This window comes from Fukomys damarensis, unplaced genomic scaffold (assembly GCF_012274545.1).
Source record: "Fukomys damarensis isolate Sample0158 unplaced genomic scaffold, DMR_v1.0_HiC HiC_scaffold_23, whole genome shotgun sequence".
Classification (NCBI taxonomy): Eukaryota; Metazoa; Chordata; class Mammalia; order Rodentia; family Bathyergidae; genus Fukomys; species Fukomys damarensis.
This window is the reverse complement of record NW_022900935.1, coordinates 3234756-3257911: the sequence shown is the minus strand read 5'-3', so window position 1 is coordinate 3257911 and position 23156 is coordinate 3234756. Positions and strand designations below refer to the sequence as shown.

The following is a 23156-nucleotide window of genomic DNA, read 5'->3' as shown; positions in this document are numbered from 1 at the left end:
GCTCCCTCTCTTTTTTTTTTTTTTTTTTTGGTTTCAGAGTAATGTTGACCTCGGAAAATGTGTGGAAGAGTTCTGTTCCTTCATTTAAAAAAAAATAATTGAGAAGCATTGGTATTAGTTCTTAATCAAATTCTTGGTGTAACTCAGCAAGCTATCTGGACCTGCTTTGTGTTAATGGGAAACTTTTGATTACTGATTCAGACTTGTTATTGATCTGCTCAGATTTTCTGTTTCTTCATGATGCAATCTTGATAAAGGGATGGAGGTGTGGCCCAGTGGTAGAGGGGTTGCCCAGTGTATGTGAGGCCCTAGGTTCAGTGGGTGCTTTAAAACAATCTTGATAAGGCGTGTGTCCAAGAATTTGTTTCTGTCTGGGTTGTGAAACTTGCTGGCATATAGTCGTTTGTAATACTCTCTAATGGTCTCTAGTTTGTGTTCGTATGGTATCAGTTGTAATGTTTCCCTTCATTGCTCTGATGTTATGTCTGTTCTCCCCTTTCCTTAGTCTAACTAGGGGATCGTCAATTTTGTTTATCTGTTTGAAGAACCAGCATTTGGTTGTGTTGATCTTTTATATATTTTTTAAAGTCTCTATTTCATTTGTTTCTGCTCTGATCGTTATTTGTTTATTTTTTTTCCTCCTGCTAGTTTGGGGTTTGGTTTATTCTTGTTCTTTTAGCTCCTTGAACTTCACTAAAAGGTTGTGTGAGAGCTCTCCACTTGTTTGATGCAGGCATTGCTTGCCATAAACTTTTCTCTTAGTCCTCCTTTTGCTGGGTCCCATGGGTTTCAATATGTTATGTCTCCGTTTTCATTTGGTTCAAGAAATTTTTTATTTACTTTTTGATCTCTTCCTTGATTCATAGGTGGTTCAAGAGGAAGTTGTTTGGCTTCCATGTGTTTGTATAGTCACAAAAATTCTTCTGGTTATTGATTTCTAGTTTTATTGAACTGTGGTTAGACAGAAATACTTGATATGATTTTTTTTTTCTTTTTGGTACTGGGGATCGGACTCAGTACCTTGTGCTTTTGAGGAAGGTGCAGTGCCATTGAGCTAAAGCCCTGACCCTCAATTTTAAAAATACTTGGAGGTCTGGGATGTAGATGAGTGGATACTTAGCATGCACAAGGCCCTGGGTTTAAGCCTCAGCACCACATACAGAACTTTTTTTCTTGAAACTGATTCAGAACTTTTTTTCTTGAAACTGATTTGATGACCTATCATTTGGTCCATCCTGGAGAATATTCCCTGTGCTGATGAGAAGAACTTTTAATCTGCAGTTATCAGATGGAATGTTCTATCGATGTTTGTTAGGTCCTTTTAATCTAAGGGTACGGCTTAATTCTGTCCTTTATTTATTTTCTGTCTGGATGATATGTCCATTAATGAAAGTGGAGCGTTAAAAGTTCTCTACTTTTATTGTATTGAAATCTGTCTCTCTCTCATTAATTTATTAATTTGCACTTTATATATTAGGCTGTTCTGATACTGATGGCATATATATTTAGAATTGTTATTTCTTTTTGCTGACTTGACCCCTTTGTCATAGTATAGTATCTTGTCTCTCTTCATTGCCTTTAAAGTCTATTTTACCTGGTATAAGTATGGCTATCCCTGGCTCTTTTGGACTCTGTTTTCCCGGAATATCTAATCTATACCTTCACTTTCATTTTGCATGTGTTCTTAGCAGTGATGTGAGTTTCTTGAAGCAACATATGGTTGGGTCTTTTTAAATTCATTTAGTCACTCTATCTTTTAATTGGAAAAGTTAATCCATTTACATTTAATGTGATTATCTATAAGTAAGGTTTTATTATCCACTTTGAAACTTGGTTTCTACCTTTATGGGTGACTCTTCTGGCCTGTCAGGTTTCTGCAGAGAAACTCTTGGCAAATTGGGACATCCCTGTGTGTTTCTTCCTTTCCTCTTGCAGTATTGAGATTCTTCTCCTTATCTTTCACCTTTGAAAGCTTTATTGTAGTGTGTCTTGGGGTAGACTTTCCTGTCCCTGGATATTTGTATCCTTCTCTAGGTTTTGGGAAACTTTCTGTTATTGTATCTTTCTATCCCTTTTTTATTCTCAAGGTTCTTGAACCCCAGTAACGGGGTAACAGGAGATTTTAAAGACTACAGATAAACATCCAGATGAAGAGGTGCACAGGACAAAGTCTGGAAAGTTCCTGAGCACAGGAGCTTATGTCCTCATGGAGTTTGGGGTACACCAACCTCCTTGCATGTGGCTGTGTTCTTATTGGCCAACCCAGCAGCTCTCAAAACCCTGTTTTTTGGTGGAGTCCCTGGAGGCTTCGTTATGTAAGCACCATGTCCAAATCATTGGCCACTGGTGATAAAGTCAGGTTCCAGCCTCTCTCCCTGGTGGCCTGGGGTGGAAAGTATCGATCCTCAATCACCCAGATGGTTTCTCTCAGCTCCCAACCCCTAAGAGTTATTCACTAGCATTAATACAGATGTGACTGGAAGGGGCTTAGGAGTAGCAAGACACTTCCCTAACTTCTAGCACTCAGAAAATTGCAAGGGCATTAGGAGCACTGGCCGAGAAGGGAACTAGCTATGAAGATAAAGCACCGATTACTTACTGTGTCTCAGGATCACAGCAGGTCTCTGACTCCCCATCCAGTGCTCGTTCTGCAGTGCCCCTCCTCCTCCCCTGGCTGGTGGAGTGCATGGCCCCCCAAGGATTGGCATTATACCCACCTGTCGGGTAAGATGCCTCAGACAATCTTCACTTGTGTGCACAGCAAAGCCCAGAGCTGTGAATATGTCCAGTTTTAGCTGCTGCGGCCCCTCCCAGCCAGTAGACAGGAGTCAGGGTCCCCCCTTTGTCCCTCTGGGACCTTCCTGCTATTCGCTGCCAGTGATGGTACGCTATTTATTCTGTCAGCTCCTTCCTGTCAGCTCTTCTGCCCAGAAAGAACCCTTGTGTCTTCTCTGGGGAAAACAGCACTGTCTTTTCCACAGGAACCAATGACAAGCCAGGGGGTCCCCACTACATCCTGCGCTGGACATCACCCCAGGTCATCAAAGAGACCCACAAGCCTCTGGGAGACTGGCGCTACTCCTACATGCAGTGAACCCTACTCATCCCCTCCACCAGTCTGCCTGTCTGTCCATCCAGATGACTGACCTTGCTGCACTGACCCTGCTCCGCCCCTCCACGGGCTCCTCATGGACAGCGCCCCTTCTAGAGCCAAGCTTGGCCTCTCCTGCCATTTGTCCATATCAAAGCCCCTCTTGTCCCCAGTGTCAGGTGCCCAGGCTCTGGTTTGAGGTTATGTTGGGGAAGAAAGGGCCACTGACCCCTTTTCTAGTCAGCCGCACTGGAAACAGCAGGTACAACCCCGGTACCTGGTCGGTTCTCTGCCTGTCTGCTTCCCTCTCCCCGTACTGAGCCTGGTGGCTCAGGGACCTGGGGAATAGAGAGGGAGCCCCTCTGGGGACCCTGTGGGGAAAGGAGGCAGCCCCAGGCCCTGTGGCAACCTCATCACTTGCAGATGCTCCTGGCTGTGACCAGGGGTGGCCTGCAGGGCACAGGGAGCACAGCTGGCCTTGCCCTCAGTTTGGGCTGCCTCAGACTCAAAAGAGACTCCCACACTGTCTCTGTCCAGCCCACCTGTGCCAGCCGTATGCCTTAGATACCATGTGCCTTCCTCCCTGTACCTGTGTCCCTCAAAGGCCCGTGGCCCTCTTGGCCACACGCCAAGGAGTGGGAGGTGGCGGTCCTCCCAGGCTGGTTGTGATTTTGGAAATTTGGGTCACCTCTGCTCTGTTGGGCTAACCCTTATCCGCCTCCAGAGATGTCTGTTCCCAGAGCCACGTAGGGCCTAGATTCCCTTGCAGGGACTCAGCTCAGCCCTGAGGGAGTGCTGGTCCCACAGAGCTGGCGTGGCCACACTCAAGTGCCCCTTTCACAGCACAGCACACAGTCTGGCGTGGGCCCAGTGCCACGTTGGCCGGAAGTGGGCTGTTTCTTTCCGAGCTCTGCGTCATTTCCCGTGGTGGGCTGGGTGGGAGGCACAGGCTGGAGGTTTTCCTACTGATTCTGTCTACACTGTGAGGTAGCAGGGGGGCACTCCCAGCGCCACCAATAAAATGCCTGTTACCTTTCAAAGCAGTGGTCTTTCTGATGGGGGTCATGGGGGTGGCTGACTTTTCCTTCGAGTCTGATAGCGCCGCAGTGTGTTGTCAGGTGGCGGACGCCGTGCCCTCAAAGTGACAGGAGGAAGGGTGGCATCTGGAGTACATGCTGGAGGTGGCCGCAGCCAGACCTCCTGGGTTCAAATCATGCCTCACCACTTCCGAGCCAGGTGATTTCCAAAAAGTTCTGTCATCTCCGTGAACTTTTGTCCATAAAACGGGGCTAATTCCCTCTCCTGCACGTGCACACAGGTTATCGGGAGAATCGGCTTATTCTATAGGTTGTTAGAACAGTGCCAGCCGGATAATGATCAAAAATGTCACCCGTTTAGCCATCATCATAACCACCGCCGTACGGTGCCGTGGGGGTTTTATGTGTCACTTTGGCTGGGCCACAGGACTCAGATACGTGGCCAGACATTCCAGATGTTTCCGTGAAGGTGTCTTTTAGACGAGTGGATTTTAACAAGGAAAATAAAGGGGCAGGTGGGGAGGGGAGGCTTCACTGTGGCACAGCCCCCGTCCTGGCTCACTCACTCCTAGCTGCCACTGCTCGGTTCCAGAAGCAGCTGGACTCCGGTCAGGGAGTTCACAGGTGGCTGTGCCCAGGGACAAAGGGCAGTGCCTTGAGTGCCCCCGCTGGAGCTCACAGCAGGGAAGGGTGGCATTTTATACCCAAGGGATAATGTGGGCTCTGTCCATGTTTTTGAGCAAATAGTCAAACTTGCTCAAGGTCACACTGAGATGGAGGCAGAGCTGGCTGATTCCTGGCTATGTCCTTGTCTAGCCAGTGTCACCGTGGCTGATGGAGGTCAGAGAGGCAGGATTAGCACAGGGTCACAGCTTGCTGCTTTTAAGAAGGTGGGTCTGAACCCCCTGTCCTCCAAGCTCCTCTGCCACTGTCATTTTACCCTCACCTGGCCCCTCTGCCTCCTTTTGAACTAGGGCAAGACCCCTCGGCCTAGGCCCACCCCCCAGACTCGGGGTTGGTGTTTCTCAGGCACAGTACCTGTCCCTGCTCAGGTGCCTGAGGCCTCTTTGCATGGCCAGCACACTTAAGTCCCCATGTCTGCGGTCACCCAAAGAGCCCCTTCATTTACCTGCGGTGGCCAGGGGCCTAGCCACAGGCATGGGCTCAGAGCATGAGCCATTTGACTGAGGCCGGATGTCCCTGCCACCGCCATCCTACGGGTTGCCAGCCAAGCATGCACTAAGGAAATAAGAGGCCACCTGTGCCAGCTGCTGGTCACCAGGCCCATCCAGAGTCCTAGGGGATGGCAGGCAGGGTGCGGCCAGCCCTCCTGGAATCCCATCTCTATTTTCATTAAATCCCCTTCCTCGCCCCATCGTTGTAACCACTATGCATTCTGCTTAGAGACTAGGCTTGCCTGGACCAGGCTCTGTGCCTGGACCAGAGCTGAGTGCTTTAGCTCCCTCATCCTCATGGCGGTGCTGTACAGTGTCCTGTTGCTCCCATTTAACAGATGGAGAAACTGAGGCAAGACAGGTTAGTGAGTACACTAGTAGGAAAATGACCAGCCCCATCTCCAGCTGCCCCAGGCCATTGGCACCGCCACCAAACAGCTGCAGGGCCAGCCTGGGACTAGAATCCCTGCCCTGACCCCTCTTTGCTGTTCCTTGACCTCCCAGCTTCAGTGTTGACATTTCTTGGGGAGCTCAGTTCAAACAAAATATTTTAAAACGGCCTCCCTAGTGCCCATCATCCGAGCTCCCTCTGGCCAACTTGGGGGCCACCTGGTTCCCAGCCCTCCCTGGGAGGCACCGCTTGCCCGTCTTCTGCACCCCAAGTCAGACGAGTCTGGGTCTGCAGCCACCCAGGTCCATCTGGGGGCAGAGAAGCCAGCAGGCAGAGACAGCAGAGCAGGGGGTGCAGCTGCCAGGCCCTGCCCAGGCTGAAGTCCCATCCACCCACAGGGCCCATGGAGGAAGGCAGCCCAGGGCAGCCCTGTTCCTTTCCCCAAGCAGACGCCCAGGCAAATGGGCAGCCCCTTGACCTCACCGAGTGCTTTGCATAAATCTGTCCTGGCTCACTGTCATCTTGGAACCAGTGGGCACACAGGTGTGAGGTTGGGCCGCGGGTGACAGCTGTGTTAGCCCACCTGGGGCCATGTGCCACGCGTGGGACACTAAGGACCGTCACGGTGACACAGTGCTCAGCTGTTTGTCTTCTGGGTGGCCAGTAGGAGGACTCTGGATGGTGTCCCAGCATAGACTGGACAAGCTCCAAGGTTTATGGCAGGTGGAGCCTGGTGACAGCTCGTGTGTTGTGGGTGTGGCACGCAGGGCTTCCTCAGGATTGCAGCAGGGGCCTTGCTGGAAGTGCTAAGCACTGAGTTCATTTGACAAAGAGGGAGACTGAGGCCGTGAAAATGGAAGTGACTCCCCCATGGGCTGCCCGCCCTTGGGCCGAGCTGGACTGGAAGCCTGGGTCGGGCTGCCTGTCTGCCCCCTCACTTTGCCGAGAGGCCGTCCCAACATAATCCTGCTTGACTTTATGAGAGTGGAGGGGAAACCAAGCTGCTTTTCTGGACTTTGGGTGACTGCCCACTGCACGAATGGCTTTCCGTGCTGTTCTGGTTCTCCAGCCCCTCTGCACACCCTGAGCTGGGTGACATCCAGCCTGGTTAATCTAGATGCTCTGTCTCTCCCCATACCCTTACCTCATGCCTTGGGTCACCTGGCTTTCCCAGGAGGCTCAGCGTGGCCCATGGCTGCCCAGCTCTAGCAGCCTCTGCCCCCTCTTCAGAGCCCACAAAGGCAGTTCCTGTGGCTACCCTGGAAACTGTCTTTCCCCAGCACCTTAGCCTTAGGTGGAACCCACATGGTGAGGGCTGCGGTGCCCCCAGCCCCATGGTGGGACCTGTGGTGCCACCTCCTGCAGGTGAACACCCTGTGGTCACACAACGTGCAGTTTGGGACTTGGGCAATCCGTGCTTACCTTCTGTCTTCACCACCATTAGCTATGTCACTCGCAAGTCCTTTAAGCTTTCTGAGCCTGTTTCCTCCTCTTTAAACTGGAAGTAACCATGGCAACTTTGCAGGGGCATGGTAAACCGGTGATGTAAGGTACATGAAATATCTAGCCCGAGGCATGGCCTCTAACACCTGTTGGGGACATTGCTGTCCGTTGTTACAGCTCCTCAGCCCCTGGGGTGTCTGTCAGGGCAGGGACTGTGTGCTGGATGCCCCTAGAATGCCCCCTCAGGAAGATCCTGCAGGGACCACGGTCCAAAGAGGCCTGCGGGGGCTGTGGTCTGGAGCACACGAGACAGGGTACAGCTGGATGAGGGCATCCAGGAAGGGCAGGATGAATCGCCGCTGAGGTCTTGAAGGCCAAGCCCAGGGCTCGGACTTGGTCCAGGCCTGGCGGGAGGGAGTTCGAGAAGGGCAGAGTAGAGGAGCAATAGGCTGGCTTGAAACAGATGGAGCAGTCCAGGAAGGAGGTAAAGGGATCTGGGCTTGGGGTGGGGCCTGAAGAGACCAGAGGCAGAGGTGAGTTCGAGGTAGAACTGCAGAGTGGCTTCCCCATAGTATAGATGAGGAAACAGGCCCAGAGAAAAGAGCACCAGGCCAGAACCCACGCCTTCAAATGTCTCATGCGGGGCTCTTCCTGGTTTTATGGGGTCCCCTGCTGGCTTACATAGGCCTACAGAAGGGCAGGGACACCAAGGTTAACTAGCAAGTGTTGAGTCTTTTCCACTGCCCAAGAAGCCTCTAGTGGTTGCTGTAAATGTCCATAGGGGGTCTGCACCCCAAAAAGGGCTGGGGCAAGACGGGTGCTCCCCATCTCCAGAGCTGATGAAGGCGTCCGACCCACTGGGGCACGGAGGGTCAGTTGAGTTGGTGCGGAACCGGTGGTATTCCCGGGGTGGTTCATCTTGCTACAGGAAGGGCCGATCGTCCCCCTTCTCCAGGGCTCTCTCACCCTGCCGTTTGCACCAAACCCGGGAGGCTGGAGTCATGGGCAGAGGGGAGCCTGGGGGTTTCAGGGATCTCTTTGTCACCTGGAGGCCTCCACCCATCAGCACCTGCACCCTGGAGCTGGGGACAGGCTGGCAACAGCCACCTTAGCTGGGCTGTGTATAGCAGGTCCCCTGAGACCTCTGCTTCATTGCACATCTGGGTTGGAAAGGGTCAGAGCAGCGTTAGGGAAGTGCAGGTCTCTGATTCCAGTGGCCCCTCGTCCCTCCAGACCTTGGGCAGACAACTTTAAGAGTCTTCACTTTTCCATTTTGCAGATGCCCCTGCCCCCTGGCACCAAGTCAAGGTGAGTCTGTGGCGGGGCTCACACCCCAGAGCTGACAGCCGTTTAGGCCGCCAGGTGGCAGCAGGGAGGCCTCTGTCCCCACGGCCACCCCACACTCTCACTGCTGCCGTTGCTTTACATGGAAAGACATGGCCCTGTGGTGTCGGGTGACCTGGCCACCAGACCACATCCCAGCGGTGCGAGCGGGGCACATGGCTCGGTTTCTTAACTTCTCAGGGCTTCGGTGTCCCCATCCTGAAATGAGGCTTGGCCAGAGTCACAGATATTGGGAGCAGTGAGTGACACGGTGGGTGACAAGCCCTCAGCTGATGCCTGGTTCCTGTTGGCCACACTCTTTGGACACCGAATGTGCCAGGTGCCACATGAACGTCACGCCGTGGGCCCCGCGGTTGGCTCCAGAGCTGCGGTCTGCTACCCACTCGGTCTCCTGGAAACACCCGTGTCCTCACTTCTGAAATGTCGATTGTCCGGACAGGGAGCCCATTCCTGACCAAGGGGTACAAGGCTAAGGTGTGGCTGGGCAGCAGATTGCTCTCTCCCTCCAAACAAGGTTCTGCTCCCAGGCCACCAGGCCCCGTGCTCTCCCAGGAAAGAGCATGCGGGCTCCTTCCGGATCCACCTGTCCCAGGTGCCTCCCGTCAGTGGCAGGGCCGTCCCCTATGTAAATGCCTATGCAAATGCCCTGGTGTCAAATCACCTGCTCTCCAGGGAGGCAGGCCACCCCCCGACACACTGTCACTTCACAGCCATGGGGCTCCAGACAAGGATGCCCTGGGCCCCGTTCCTTCTGCTTCAGGTCCTGGCCGGGAAAGCTGAGAAGGCTGAGAACTTGGACTTTTTCCTGCCTGGCGATTACCTCCTGGGTGGCCTCTTTACCCTCCACGCCAACCCTCAGGGCGTTTCTCACCTCACCGTCCTGCAGGTTCCCAAGTGCCAGGAGTAAGTCTCACGTGAGCCTGGCCGCGGCTGTGGGGGGGCATGGGGTCCAGGTCCGGTGCTGTGGTCACCAGGGGGCCAAACCAGGACTGAGAGCTCAGGACGCTCTTCACCTCTTGCTACCTGTCTTCTGGTCATCAGGGAGGCTCATCAGGGAGGCCCCATGCAACCCATGTCACTGCAATCTTTGTGAGCGTGTCCTGCATCAGTGGGACCAGGGTTGTGCTGATGTTGTATCTCCCTGTAGAGTTCCACGTCTCTCTTTGAGCTCAGAGAGGTCTTAGAGGTCATCAGAGTCATCCCCCGCCCCGCTGCTAGCAACAGGGGACTCTCAGCCGGTCATGTCACAGCCTGGGCTGGACACCAGGGGCTGTGCCTTTGGGAAACAGGATGTGGCTTTTCTGTAGCAGGTTTCAGGTGGAGGGGGAGGTTCGAGTTTTCCAAGGGCTGTGATTGGGTGGGTGGGGGGTCTTCCAGGACTGCAGGTGATCCCCTCCCTGTGAGTCCCTTGGGGCGACAGCATCCTGCAGAGATCGGGTGAGCAATCTTTCTGCAAACACGAAGCCCGAGACGCTGCAGCCAGCCAGCAGGTGTTAAGTGACCTCGCTCAGAGAAGGGGGAGCATTCTAAGGATAGGAAGGAAGGGGAGAGCAGAAGACGACCAAGGGCTGACTCCAGAAATGCACCATTTCTGTGACCCAGGGGGACGGCACGTGCTGGCTGGACAGTGGAGAGGGCCGGGGTGCCGGGGGTGGTACCAAGCGTGGTGCTGGGTTTTCTGAGGCCTCGGACAGTGACGGGCAACCTGACGATGGAGACGAAGGCGGAGCTGGTGGTGCTGACAGTAGAAACCCCGGAGATAGTGAAGCTGAAGCAAGCACAGTGCTGGTGGTGGAGGTGGCAGCAGCGGTGGTCAGGAAGATGTCACAGTAACGGCAGTGGAAGCGATGCTGGTGATGGAGGGGGTGCTGAGGACGACCATGGGAACGGGAGTCACAGTGGGCATCGGTAGACTGGTGACAGAGCCGTGGTGGCCACCGGGGCGACGGTGACCCGGGAGACGTGGCACGGTGACCGGGATGTGGTGAAGGCACCGGGCTCTGCTGGAGGGCTCCTCAGGGTCTCGGCCTCCCTGGCTCTGCCCTCCCGTCCCCTCGCACTCTGCACCTCTTAGCTTCCACCACCTCACGGCCTTGCACCCCTCCAGGTACGACATGAAGGTGCTGGGCTATAGCCTCATGCAGGCCATGCGCTTTGCGGTGGAGGAGATCAATAACCACAGCAGCCTACTGCCTGGTGTGCAGCTGGGCTATGAGATCGTGGACATCTGCTACCAAACCAATAATGTCCAGCCTGTGCTCTACTTCCTGGCCAAGACGGACTACTTCCTGCCCATCAACAGGGATTACAGCAACTATGTGCCTCGTGTGGTGGCTGTCATTGGCCCTGACAACTCTAAATCCACCATAACGGTAGCCAACTTCCTCTCCCTCTTTCTCCTTCCACAGGTGAGGCTCTGGGGCCCTGCCGAGGGGCCGGGGTGGGGTCGGAAGGGTGGTTGCGCAAGGGGCTTGGAAGTCCTTCCTCCGTCACCACCAGAGTGGAGGTGCAAACATGAGCGAGGCCCGACCCCATCTGGAGGAGGCAGCTCAAGCTCAGGCTTTGGAGGCTGACAGACATGGGGTGCATTTCCCCCTGAGCCTCCAATTTTTCTTTGAAGCAGCTCAGGGCTGAATCTGTCCCCTTATTTAAGTCACAACTATTTCTTGAGCACCCACTGCGTGCCAGGGAGTAGTGGAGGGGCTGGGGTATGGCTGGGAGCCAAACAAACACAGATCCCTGCCCTCCTGGAACTTATCTTCTGGTTGGGAGAGACAGACAATAAACACAGACGAGTGACAGACAAGGGAGCTGCAGGGCTGTTGGCTGGAGCAAGGGAAAGTTGGGCCCAGTGTCCCTGAGTTGGGCCGCTGTGGGTGGACAGCATGGCTATGTGCGGTGGGAGATTGGAAATATGATCCTGAAGCTCAGGAGAGAGGTCTGGGCTGGGGCAGAAGAACGGGAGTTGTTGGTCTGAAAAGAGAATTAACAGCCAGGAGGCTGGGTGGGGTCACCAGGGATGAGTGTAGCAGAAAAAGAGCCACATTAGATGCCATACAGGGGTGCACGCCTGTCTCAGCTGGGAGGCTGAGACAGGATTGCAGATTCTTCAGTGACTTAGCAAGACCCTCTGTCTCTCTCTAAAAAAAAGTTAAAATTAAAGAATAGAGGGCTGGGATTCAGGTATAGTGGCCCAGGCTTGTAATCTCAGCACTCTGGGAGGCTGAGGCAGGAGGGTCACAAGTTTGAGCCCAGCCTGGGCAACTTAACAACCTATAAAGAATCTCTCTTAAGAAAAAAAAACAAAAAACCCACGTTGGAACCTTGACCTGAGGCCCCCCAAGGTCAAGACATGGAACCAGGGTAGGAGACAGGGCAACCAATGCATTGCGAGGAAAACCGGAAGTTTCCTGGAGGCTGAGGGAAGGAATGGATGACGGTGCCCAGGAGAAAAGCGTTATGTCCAGGGACACACAGTAGGTGCTCAGTGAATGTTACCAGCCGATGGGCATCATGGTGCACAGCACCGAGCCAGGGCGCGGCACCAGTCGGTTCTCAGGTATCACTGCGCGAAGACGGTGGGCACCCTGGTCCCGGGCGTGGTGCACAGCTGTCACCGAGGTGGTGATGGTGGCCGAAGACCCTGCCACCACCTCCCCTCTGTGGGCCTGGCACCCCGCGGTCGCCTCCTCACCCGGGCACCCCTCACCTCCCGCAGATCTCCTACAGCGCCGTCAGCGACCAGCTGCGTAACAAGCAGCGCTACCCGGCCATGCTGCGCACCATGCCCAGCGCCACCCACCACATCGAGGCCATGGTGCAGCTGATGCTTCACTTCCACTGGAACTGGATCGCCGTGCTGATGAGCGACGACGACTACGGCCGCGACAACAGCCAGCTGCTCCGAGACCGCCTGACCCGCAACAACGACATCTGCATCGCCTTCCAGGAGGTGCTGCCCACGCCGCAGCCCGAGCAGGTCGTGACGGCCGCGGAGCTGAGGCAGCTGGAGGACATCCTGCTCAAGCTGAAGCAGGCCACGGCGCGCATAGTGGTCGTGTTCTCCCCCGAGCTGGCCCTGCACAACTTTTTCCACCAGGTGCTGTTCTGGAACGTCACCGACATGGTGTGGATCGCCTCCGAGTCCTGGGCCATCGACCCGGTCCTGCACAACCTTACCGGCCTGCGGAACACCGGGACCTTCCTCGGCGTCACCATCCAGGAGGTGCCCATGCCTGGCTTCAGCGAGTTCCGCGTGCGCCGCCCCAGGACCCCGCCCGCTCAGCCTCCGAACAGGAGCAGCCCGCGGGGCACCTGCAACCAGGAATGCGACGCCTGCTTGAACATCACCAGGTCCTTCAACACCATCCTCACGCTCTCCGGGGAGCGCGTGGCCTACTGCGTGTACTCGGCCGTCTATGCCGTGGCGCACGCCTTGCACAGCCTCCTGCACTGCGGCCCTCTTTACTGCACCAAGAAAGCCGTCTATCCTTGGCAGGCGAGTGCCCCCGCGCAGGCCCAGACCCTGTGGTTGCCACGGAGACCGCGCAGCCTGCACTGGCTCGGCTCTAAACTGGGGGGTGGGGCGGGCAAAGGGGCGTGAGAGGCCACGGAGTGTCCCCTCCCTCGGAGTGCCAAGAGCCCGAAGTCCTTCCTGGTGCCCCAAACGACAGTCCTGTTTAAATTAGGCGCCGCCCAAGACAAGTCTGTCCTCAGAGGTTCCGCTGGAATCCTCTGGAAGGCAGTCCCTGGACAGGTGCAGGACCTGGAGAGATCGCTGAGCCTGGGACGCCTTGGCTCCGGCCTGGATTTAAGTCTGTGCTTTTCTGATCGCGCACACAGGCCGTGGCGGGTTGTACGAAGGATCAGGGAGGCAGAGGGGATTCGTGCAGGGAGGGCCCGCTGTGCACCGTGCGTCTAGACATCTCCGCTTCTCCACAGCTCTTTGGCTTTTCCAGCCTGGCCCAGCCTCCCGCCTTGTTGCTCAGTGACTTTCCAAACCCTGGCCAGCTCCTCTCTCTACTCCCCCGTTCTTCCCTTTTCTAAATCCCTGTGCATCCCCAGATAACTTCTCACTTCCGTAGCAGAGTAATTCAGGTCGCTTAAAAACAAGTGCTGTCTGAGTAGGGTACAGCTCAGTGGTAGCACACCCGCAAGACTCACCCAAGGCCCTGGGTTCCATCCTCAAACTGCAGACAAACAAAACAGCAAAGATTCAGCCCCTCTCTGTTTTAATTGTACCTATCTGTGCCATAAGCTCAGAACTAATCCTGCATTTCGTTAATCGTTTTTTTTAATGGGCACCTATTCTGTAAAAGCCATTCTGTGCCTTTTCCTCTTTGTCCTTCCTGTCACATTAACAGCTCACGTAATTGTCATATAGGCTTTCACTGTTTTCTCAACGCCAACCAGGTGCTGACTGCGTGAGCTCCAGCTCAGAGCCACTGTAAGGGCTCCTCATGTACACAGAGGGAGTGGAGGGTCAGGGCCCAGCGATGTGTATGCCTGTGCCAGCTCGTGGCTGCGAGCCTGCACCTGCACTGTGGTCTCTGCCCTCCTCCGGGGCTGCGACGTAGAACCAGCGGTCCCCCTTCTTCTCCTGATGGTGGTGACAAAGGGCAACAATCACAGCCACCAGGACATCCAGTCCCATTTACTGAGCACCTACTGTGTGCCAGATCCTGGGGACACACAGCTAGGAAGAGATGAAGGCGGTTAAATCTGTCCCTTCTACAATGCAGCAAGCTCGGGACGCTGAGGCGGGAGGATCGCGGTGAGTTCGAGACCAGCTTGGGCTACATAGTGAGTTCCAGGTCAGTCTCGACTACATAGTGAGACCCTGTCTCAAAACCCCCATCAAAAAATAAATAAAGTAAAATAAAATGCACCAGGAAGTGGCAATTGCTGCTGTGCCTTGGGTAGGGGCCGCAGGATGAGAGGGGTCAGGGAAGGCCAGACCGAGGGAGAGGGGAGGGCAAGCATTGGACTGCAGGGGGAGAGTAGACAAGAGGTGACCTGGCTGCGTGGTGGAGAGCAGGCCACAAGGGGAGCCACAGGTGACACTGGGGGACACTAAGGGCCCCTTGGAAGAACTGGGGCTTTGCCTTGCAGACAGTAGGAGCCCAGGGAGAGCTATGATGTGCTTTTGTTCATTGGGCCAAGAGCCCTTGGGTAGAAGGAGTGATTGGGACCCAGATGAGTTACTGAGAGGCATAGCAATGCACACAGATTTCCTGGTGCAGAAGGGAGGCTGAGTGTGCTCCTGACCCCAAGCGCCGGGCCTCAGGAGAGATAGTGAGGCAGGTCTGGGTCTGCCTAAGATGCTTCCAGACAACGCTGGAGGTCAGGGCGCGGGGAGGTGAGAAGGGAAACAGAGTTCACTCACGATGGATGAGGGAGCCTCAAACCTCAGCTGGCTCAGCCAGGCCTGGCCAGCTCACTGCAGGAGGGGACACAGGGCACTCAGGACCAGCCTCACCAGGGACCTCCACGTCCCGGACCCTGCAATATCTGTGCAAACTCTGGAGAGGCTGCTGGACTCGGGAGGGAGGCCCCAGGGTGCACTCCCCAGGCCCTGCTCTCTGCCAATCCCTGAGAGAGGTGAGCTCCCGGGTCCCCACAGCGTAGCCTAGCTGACCTTCCCACTGGTGGGGGTACAGCTAAGAGGCAGACTGAACCCCTTCCAGGGTTAGCCCAGAGGCTCAGTGCCCGAAGTCACCAGCCAGGTGAGGACAGAGCATGCCCAGTTCCGAGCAGTTCTAGTGGAGGGAGAGCCTGGGAAGAGCTGGCCCTAAGGTGCGGCAGGTGGGAAGGACCCAGGGAGCAGGGTAGCCCCAGTTGGCCTGAGCAACAGGTGCAGCACTGCACAGCAAGGGACACAGCTGAGGCTGAGACTGGGCGCATTTGCTCCCCCTGAACTGCCCGCTCCACAGCTGCGGAGGTGGAGGTAGCGGGGGGCCGGGCTCACCGGGCCCCATTTCTGTTGTTTCTGACCCTTCCAGCTGCTGAAAGAGATTCAGAAGGTCAACTTCCCCCTCCTGGGCAACCAGATCTTTTTTGACGAGCAAGGGGATGTGCCCCTGCGCTTGGACATCGTCCAGTGGCAGTGGTACCAGAGCCAGAACCCTTTCCAGAGCGTCGCCTCCTTTGACCCCGTACGGCAGCAGCTGAAGGTCATTGGCAACATCTCCTGGCACACCCACGACAACAGGGTCAGCTGGGGACAGTGGGGGGTGGCTGGGAGCTCGCCCTGGGGGGCACTGGAGATGCGTTAGTGGTCGTGGGCGGGGTCTCCGTTTTGGTGTAAAGTTCTTGCCCGTTCACTGAGAAGCATGGGAGTCAGAGTGCTCCAGCTCCTGAGGCAGAGTAAACCCTTTTCCTGAGCTTGCGTGTGCTGGGGCTCGTGCTGAGGGACCGAGGCTACGGTTCCCTGCACAGTAGAGATTAGACGCTGAAGGCCCGGAGAGGCTGTGTGACCTGTGTAAGTACACGCAGCTGCCTGCGGTGCAGGCTCTGTACTTTGAGCACTCCGCAGCATCTCGCCATCGGATGCTCCTGTTTTGTGATGGCAGCTGCGTCTGTCAATCTAAAGATCCTCAGTGTTGTCCTCTTTGGGGAACAGACCGTTGGGGGTCCGCTAGAGTAGGGCGGGATCAAGCCCAGCCTTGTGGAGCGGGAAGGGGATCTGGGGAGCCTTTCAAAGCCTCTCCGAGACACATGGCCTGACAGCCGGGGTGAGGTGACGGGTGACAGCGGCGGGAGACGTGGCCACGGCAACGACAGGGTGGGCAGTGGGCCGAGGAGACAGGAGTGAGATCTCCGGGCTCGGGCCTCCTGTCAAGCCATACACTGGGCCTTTCCCTGGGCCTTGTGAGCCAGCCCAGCCTCTCCAGGAGGGCGTTTGGGGGCACCGGGTTGTAATGATAGTTGTCCTCTGTCCTTCTTGGTCATTCACTTTGGGTCCCTTCAAGCCAGCATTTGGCTGCTGTGGGCCTCCTGTCTGGTGGGTGATGGACCTTCAGCCCCTGGGGTCCGGGCCCTTGGCTGGCTCTCCGCTGCTGGCTGCAGCCCTGAAGTGGCAGCGGCCACCAGAACAGGAGCACCAAGGACTCCTGGGTGTCCCCGGGCTCCCAACTGTCCTTCTCACCTGGCCCTCTTCTTGGGTCGAGGCCGATCACCTCCGCCTCTCTGGCTTTCCCGTTCACTGATGCAGGGACCCCAGGATGAGCAGGGTGGCCGCAGAGCCCTGTGGCGTCTGCTGGTGGAACTGGGCCCGCTGTGGGGAAGCAGCATTTTGCTTCCCGCAGTCACGACTTCATGAGACAAAGCACCGACTCTACATAGGCCTCAGCAAGAAGGGGACGTGCGGCCGGTCTTTCTCCCCCCAGCTGTTCCAGCTGTCGGTGCCACTGCAAACACAGCAGCTGTTTGTTCAGGGACTGCACCTCCGGCCCGCAGGCAGTGCCCCCTCCGCAGGGCCTCTTCCCCGGGGCGGCACCATGCTGGGCCTGCAGTACACCAACCTGTCATTTCACTAGGTGGATACTGTAGGGGGTTTAGGATCAGGAGACCAGGGGCTGTGCGCTTCTGTTACCAGGAAGTGGGACCCTTGTCTGAAGTGAGAGGGGTCCTGTGTCAGGGAGTCCTCGGGAGGCTCTTGGGCAGCGATACCCACAGATGCCAGAGAAGCAAACCCTCCTGAGGAGGAAGCGGAAAGGCTCTGAGCACCGGGTCTCCCAGCAGTGGGCTGCCCGCCCCTCTTGGGCAATGGTGCCCGATCAGGGGCTCCATGTTGGTCTCTGTAGCTGGAAGCTTTGGCAGTGGCAGTAGCCAGGCAGACTAGGAGAGAAAGCTCAGGCCCTTGGGGCCATGACCTGCATTGCTCACTTTCCTGTTGCTTCAACAAAATACCTGACACTTGCAACTTAAAGGAGGAGATACTTGTTTTCGTTCACAGTTTCAGAAATTGCAGTCTGTGTTTGGCGTGGAGGAAAGGCATGGGCGAAAGAAAGCTGATCACATCGTGGTGGTCAGGATGCAGGGGGAGAAGGGAGGAGCCAGGGAGGGACCATACCGTTCCACACACACCTCCAGTGATCTGCCTCTCCTGAGCAGGCCTCCCAGTAGCACACTCGACCCCTGAGCTCCTCGGCAGGTGAACGCACTGGTGAGCACAGTGCCCCTACGCTCCGATCACCTCCTAAAAGCCTTGCCTGGGGGCATTTAGATGGCAGCTGCCACTTGTCAACTCATACCGATATCCCAGCTGCCCCTCTTGCAAATCGTTTCTGTTCTCCTTTGTCAGTTGGTCATGGGAGTCCCTCCATGTGGGTTTAGAATGATGCTCCAGTCTATTTCGTTCATCTTGTTTAGTTCCATGCATTACTGAAAGTAGTATATTGATGTTTCCATTTATTACTATTAAGTATTATATATTAAATTATCTATTTCTTCCTTCAATTCTGATTTTTTTTTTTGCTTTATGGCTTTTTGGCTTCTCTTATTAGGGGCATATGTATTTATTATAGATAATTACTGTATCTTCTTGATGAGATGAGCATTTATCATTATAAAATGCCCTTCTTGTCCACTACTAACAATTCGTGTTGGTATTTCTCCCCCTGTGATTTCTTCTGGGGTTTTTTCTTTGTCTTTGTTATTTGTGGCTTGAATATGACATTCCTAAATGTAGTTTACTTCGGTACTTATCCTGTTGGGTGTTTTCTGAACTTCCTGGATCCTGTGCTCCAGAGCACTGCCCTTCACGGTGCTTCCTGGCCCTCCATTTCCCTGTATCAACTCTAGTTTGGGGGGCTGCACTGTTGTCCTATGACCCCAATTCTCTGATGGACCAGGGTTGCCGATATGTGGTTTGTTCAGCTCCTTTCTTGCTGTGAGGATGGCAGTGATGGGGCGGCCTTCCAGTTCCTCACAGTTCAGGATGGAAACTAGAACCCCTCCACCCCAGGACCTCCTGAGGTCGCTCCGATGAAGCACTCCTGCACCACTCTTTGAAACTGGTTGGTCAAGAGCGCTCATGCCTGTGTGCTGCCAGTCCAAGGTCAGCCCGTGGCCAGCACTTGACACAGCCGGGCACCTACCTCTTTGGATGTGGGGTCATTCCTTGCATTTGGGCTATTCTTGCTCAGTTTCTCTACAGCCGTGACTGGTCCTTCTGTGTCTCCTTTCCTGGTTACTCCTTATCTCCTCAGTCTTTAACCCCGAAGGATACCAGGGTTCAAACACTGAACTTACTCTCTTTTATCTGCGTGGCTTGATATTTCCAACTCACAATTTTATTCCTCATTTATTGGAGTTAGTTCCTGAACGTCAAGGTCGAGTCTCCAGCTGCCTGTCAAACTGGACTCCCCCAAGGTTTCCTCATGTCTATGCACATCAACACCGCCCCTCTCTTCGTACAGGCTAAAATGCGGGAATGATCCTGCTCTTTTTCTCTTCTCTCCTCCCCTCCTCTCCTTTCCTTTTCTTTTCTTCTCATCCAATCCAGCAGGGAACATGTCCAGTCTCCCTCCAAAACACACCCAGAATCTGATCACTGCTCACCCCCACCTCTCCTATCTTATTAGTCAAAACCAGATCATAATTTACCTGGACCCTTGCAGTAGTGTCTTGTCTGGTCTCTTGCTTCTGCCTTGCCCACATACTCAACACAAAACTGGGCAATCCTGTCAAAACAAAGTCAGGCCCCGTCACTACTCTTATCAGAATTCCCCAGTAGCTTCTCATCTCATGAAGAGAAAACAATCGAAGTGTTTTTGCTCCACTCCTTGAGTTGACCTGCCAATCTTCCCCTTGGTCGTGTCACCACAGGGCCTCTGCATGTGCTGTTCCCTCTGCCTGGAGCAGACATCTTCATGATGAACTCCCTCACCCTGTAGGTCTGTGCTTCTGGATTGCCTGCTTAGTTACCAGGACACTCTGTCTTTCTTATCTCACCACCTTTCTGTACCTCTTTACCCCATGGCTCATACTGATTCCTCTGTGTGTAAGTTCACTCATCAGTACACAGTGATCTGAGGCCTCCCCTCTGCTGGGTTCTTCTAGGTTCTGGAAATCATAGGGAAAAACCAAAACAAAACAAGGCACAGTCACTGCCCATGTGTTCTTGTTCACTTGAGCAACCCCTACTCAGCAGTCCAGCAGGGATGTGTTAATTAGGAGTCTTGGTTGCAAGTGACAGGAAATCGTGGTGGTGAACGGTTAATTTGTTGCTTGCATAGTTGAAAACTCTGCATTGTGAGGCTTCAGGCAGGTTTGCATCCAGGGTCTCTCTGTCTCTCAGATTTTTCCTTGGGCCATGTTGGCCTGTGGTGACAAGATATTTGCTGCAGCTCTGGGGTGGCATCCCGTCCCCTCAGGACAACCTCAGAGAGTCTCAGTGCTTTTGCCAGGGGAAGACTGATTAGGTCTTGGGCAGGTGAAACTAAGAGGTCCAGTTCTAAGGGCAATTCCAGCAGCTCTCACCTCCCAGTCAGGGGCCGAGCTTCCCTGAGCATCGCGCTAGAAGGGTAGGGTCGGGGGACCCTCAGAGTGTGGGAAAGGGGGCTCAGCGTCTCTTTCCCTCCTTCCTCCAGATCCCCACATCCATGTGCTCCAAAAAGTGCCAGGTGGGACAGATCAAGAAGAGCGTGGGCATCCACCCCTGCTGCTTTGAGTGCAACGACTGCCTGCCAGGCACCTTCCTCAACCAGACCGCAGGTGCACCTCGCAGCCCATGCCCCTGCCCGGCCCCAGTCCTGTCCTAGCTCCCCAGTATCTGGTGTGGAGTCAAATCCTACATAGAAGCTGGTGCAGGGAAGGAGGGAGAGAAAGGGGAGAGTTGCTGTCCAAGGCAGGAACGGATCTGATCCCCAGCACACACACAGCCCAGGGCCCAGGGCTCAGGGTCATCGGGCCGGAGAACTTCATGGGGTGGTGGATGACCCAGGGAACCGCCCTCTAACAGCAGCACAAATCTACCACACAGGGGTGGTACCCGATGGTGTCTCTGGCCTTTCAGTGCCTCCGTTCAGAGCACAGAACTGCTACTCAGCGGATGTGTGCGGAATGACTTTCTTTATTTTGCCTTTTGTTTGTGAGACAGCGCCTTGCTCTAGCCCAGCCTGGCCTTGAACTCACAATTCTCCCATCTCAGCCTCCTGAGCGCTGACTTTTCTGATTTTGATACACCATAAACTCCGGGAAGATGGGGGCCGACATCATCTCCCTGTTCCCATTAGGATTTAGGGCAGCGCAGAGCTGAGTTTCAAAAACAGTTTTTCCTCTTCAGTTCACTGAGGAGTAAATTTCACCCGCAATCAAAGTGCTTGCGTGTAAGTAAGTGAGAGTGAAGTAGGTTCTGAGCTCCAGTTTGGGGAGGGTTTTCCTGGCCTCCCTCCTGTAGGTGGCCGAGGCCTGGAGGCCGGGACCGAACCTCTCATCTCTGTGGTCCCCGCCTCAGGTCCCTGTCATAGTGGATGGTGCTCAAAACAGTGTTTATTAAATGATTCCTGGAAGAAGTGATCAGATGTCTTTCCCACCAGAGAGGAGGATTCGGGAGAATTTGCATGCACTAGGCTGAGTGCGGGAGACTCGGTTTCCCCAGATGTGCAGTGCCTGGCCGGGGGCTGGGCTGCTGGAACGCCGCCCCGCTGACCTGAGTCACTGTGGGCTTTTGCAGATGAATACGAGTGCCAGCCCTGCCCGAGCACCATGTGGTCCAACAGGAAGGACACCTCCTGCTTCAAGCGGAAGCTGGCCTTTCTCGAGTGGCACGAGGCGCCCACCATCACTGTGGCCGTGCTGGCTGTCCTGGGCTTCCTCAGCACGTTGGCCGCCCTGGTCATATTCTGGAGGCACTTCCAGACGCCCATGGTCCGCTCGGCCGGGGGCCCCATGTGCTTCCTGATGCTGATGCCTCTGCTTGTGGCCTTTGGGATGCTGCCCGTGTACGTGGGGCCGCCCACGGTCCTCACCTGTGTCTGCCGCCAGGCTTTCTTCACGCTCTGCTACTCCGTGTGCATCTCCTGCATCACCGTGCGCTCCTTCCAGATCGTGTGCATCTTCAGGATCGCCAGCTACCTGCCCCGTGCCTATGGCTTCTGGGTCCGCTACCACGGGCCCTACGTCTCCGTGGCGGTCATCACAGCACTCAAGGCGATGCTCGTGGCAAGCAACATGATGACCACCACCATCAACCCCATGGGCCACCCCGACCCCGAAGACCCCAACATCATGATCCTCTCCTGCCACCCCAACTATCGCACTGGGCTGCTGCTGAACTCCAGCATGGACTTGTTCCTCTCCATGGTGGGCTTCGTCTTTGCCTACTTGGGCAAGGAGCTGCCCACCAACTACAACGAGGCCAAGTTCATCACGCTCAGTATGACCTTCTCCTTTACCTCCTCCATCTCCCTCTGCACCTTCATGTCTGTCTACAACGGGGTCCTGGTCACCATCATGGACTTCTTGGTCACCGTGCTTAACTTCCTGGCCATCAGCTTGGGGTACTTCGGCCCCAAGTGCTACATGATTCTCTTCTACCCCGAGCGCAACACGGCAGCCTACTTCAACAGCATGATCCAGGGCTACACCATGAGGAAGGACTAGTGCCACCCTCTCGCGCTGGGACGGAGCCCTCGTGCCCAGAGCAGGGTCAGGGCCTCGCACATTCAACTCTAAAGGAACGGGCACAGGGTGGTCACCCCTGGCGTCCCCACTCGTCCTTCCGTCTGGCATTCCTCTGAGGTTCTCTGCAGCCACTTTTTACTAAAGTGACGGATGCCTAAAAATAGCCACACTCTGTTCTTCTCCCTCGAGGGGTCTCTCTCGCTGGGTGCTGCCGCCCGCTTTGGGAGGAGATGCGGCCAGGACAGTCTGATTGAAGAGCCTATAGTCGCCGCCTGGTGGTCACAGGAGGCACCTGCAGTCCCAGCTCCTCCCCTTCCCGCGTGTGAGCTGGGAGCGCGCCACCATCTCTCGCTTCTGTGTCTCCTTTCTCCTTCCCAAAGAGCTCGGTCCCAGGCCTCTGTGTTTCCATGAGTAGGTGGGTAAGCACGGGGACGCTTCTTAAGTGTGAGTGAATAAACTTGCTTGGGTAAAATGAATGACCTTCCTTCTGGCTGTCCGAGTGCCCCGGGAAGGGACGTGCGGGATCCGAGGAGCCTCCGTCTCCGTCCCAGCACCGCCCTTCCACGCTGCGTGACCTCTGCCAACTGTTTACAGCCCCACGCCTGTACTTCCCTGGCTCTGAAGCGGTCTCCTCACAGGACCGGAGACCGTGTGCTGAAACGCGTACGGTAGGGACTCGGTAGAGGCCAACTGGGAGCCCACGTGCCTGCGACAGCCCCAGCCTGCAGCTGCGGCCTCCTCTGGGAATCGGCCTTCCCACGACCTGTGTGCCCGCACCGACCCTGGCAGGAACAGCTTCGTAGGCAGCTGGAAGGGCAGGGCTGCCTCCTCCTGGCCTCAGTTTACCCTTTTCGCACTTCCAGGCAGTGGGTGGTGGGCTCTGGCTTGACTCACCTGCTGCTGCCTTCCTGCCTTTAGGCCGCCTTCGTAATGACAGGGATGGTGAGTGTTTCCCTTCCTCGAGCCTCCTCTGGAGCCTGGCACGTAGCAGGTGCCCTGAGTGCCGAGGGACAGGGCCAGCTCACGGCCAGCAACCGAACCTGCCC

The 23156-nt window shown here is 55.4% G+C and overlaps 2 protein-coding genes across 5 annotated transcripts in view; both read left to right on the top strand.

Annotated features, from left to right (window-relative positions):
* Positions 1-3661, top strand: part of Aldh4a1 (aldehyde dehydrogenase 4 family member A1) — a 28321-nt gene extending 24660 nt beyond the window's left edge. For all 3 annotated transcript variants that reach the window (XM_010614207.2, XM_010614205.2, XM_010614206.3), the window contains one exon: positions 2982-3661. In XM_010614207.2, the coding sequence (XP_010612509.1) occupies positions 2982-3094 (113 nt within the window). In that variant the 3' untranslated portion in view covers positions 3095-3661. The remainder of the gene's footprint in view (positions 1-2981) is intronic.
* Positions 3662-3752: 91 nt separating this feature from the next.
* Tas1r2 (taste 1 receptor member 2) lies at positions 3753-23011 on the top strand. Of its 2 annotated transcripts, none has more exons than XM_010614203.3 (7): positions 3753-8445; positions 8662-9384; positions 10589-10889; positions 12200-12979; positions 15483-15692; positions 20076-20199; positions 21161-23011. In XM_010614203.3, exons 2-7 carry the CDS (start codon positions 9194-9196, stop codon positions 22087-22089), a joined length of 2535 nt encoding a protein of 844 aa, XP_010612505.1. In that variant the 5' UTR covers positions 3753-8445; positions 8662-9193; the 3' UTR covers positions 22090-23011. The 2 variants fall into 2 exon arrangements, with proteins under 2 accessions (XP_010612505.1, XP_033623802.1); XM_033767911.1 differs by having other exon boundaries at positions 3753-9384; positions 12200-12460; positions 12581-12979.
* Positions 23012-23156: the final 145 nt, after the last annotated feature.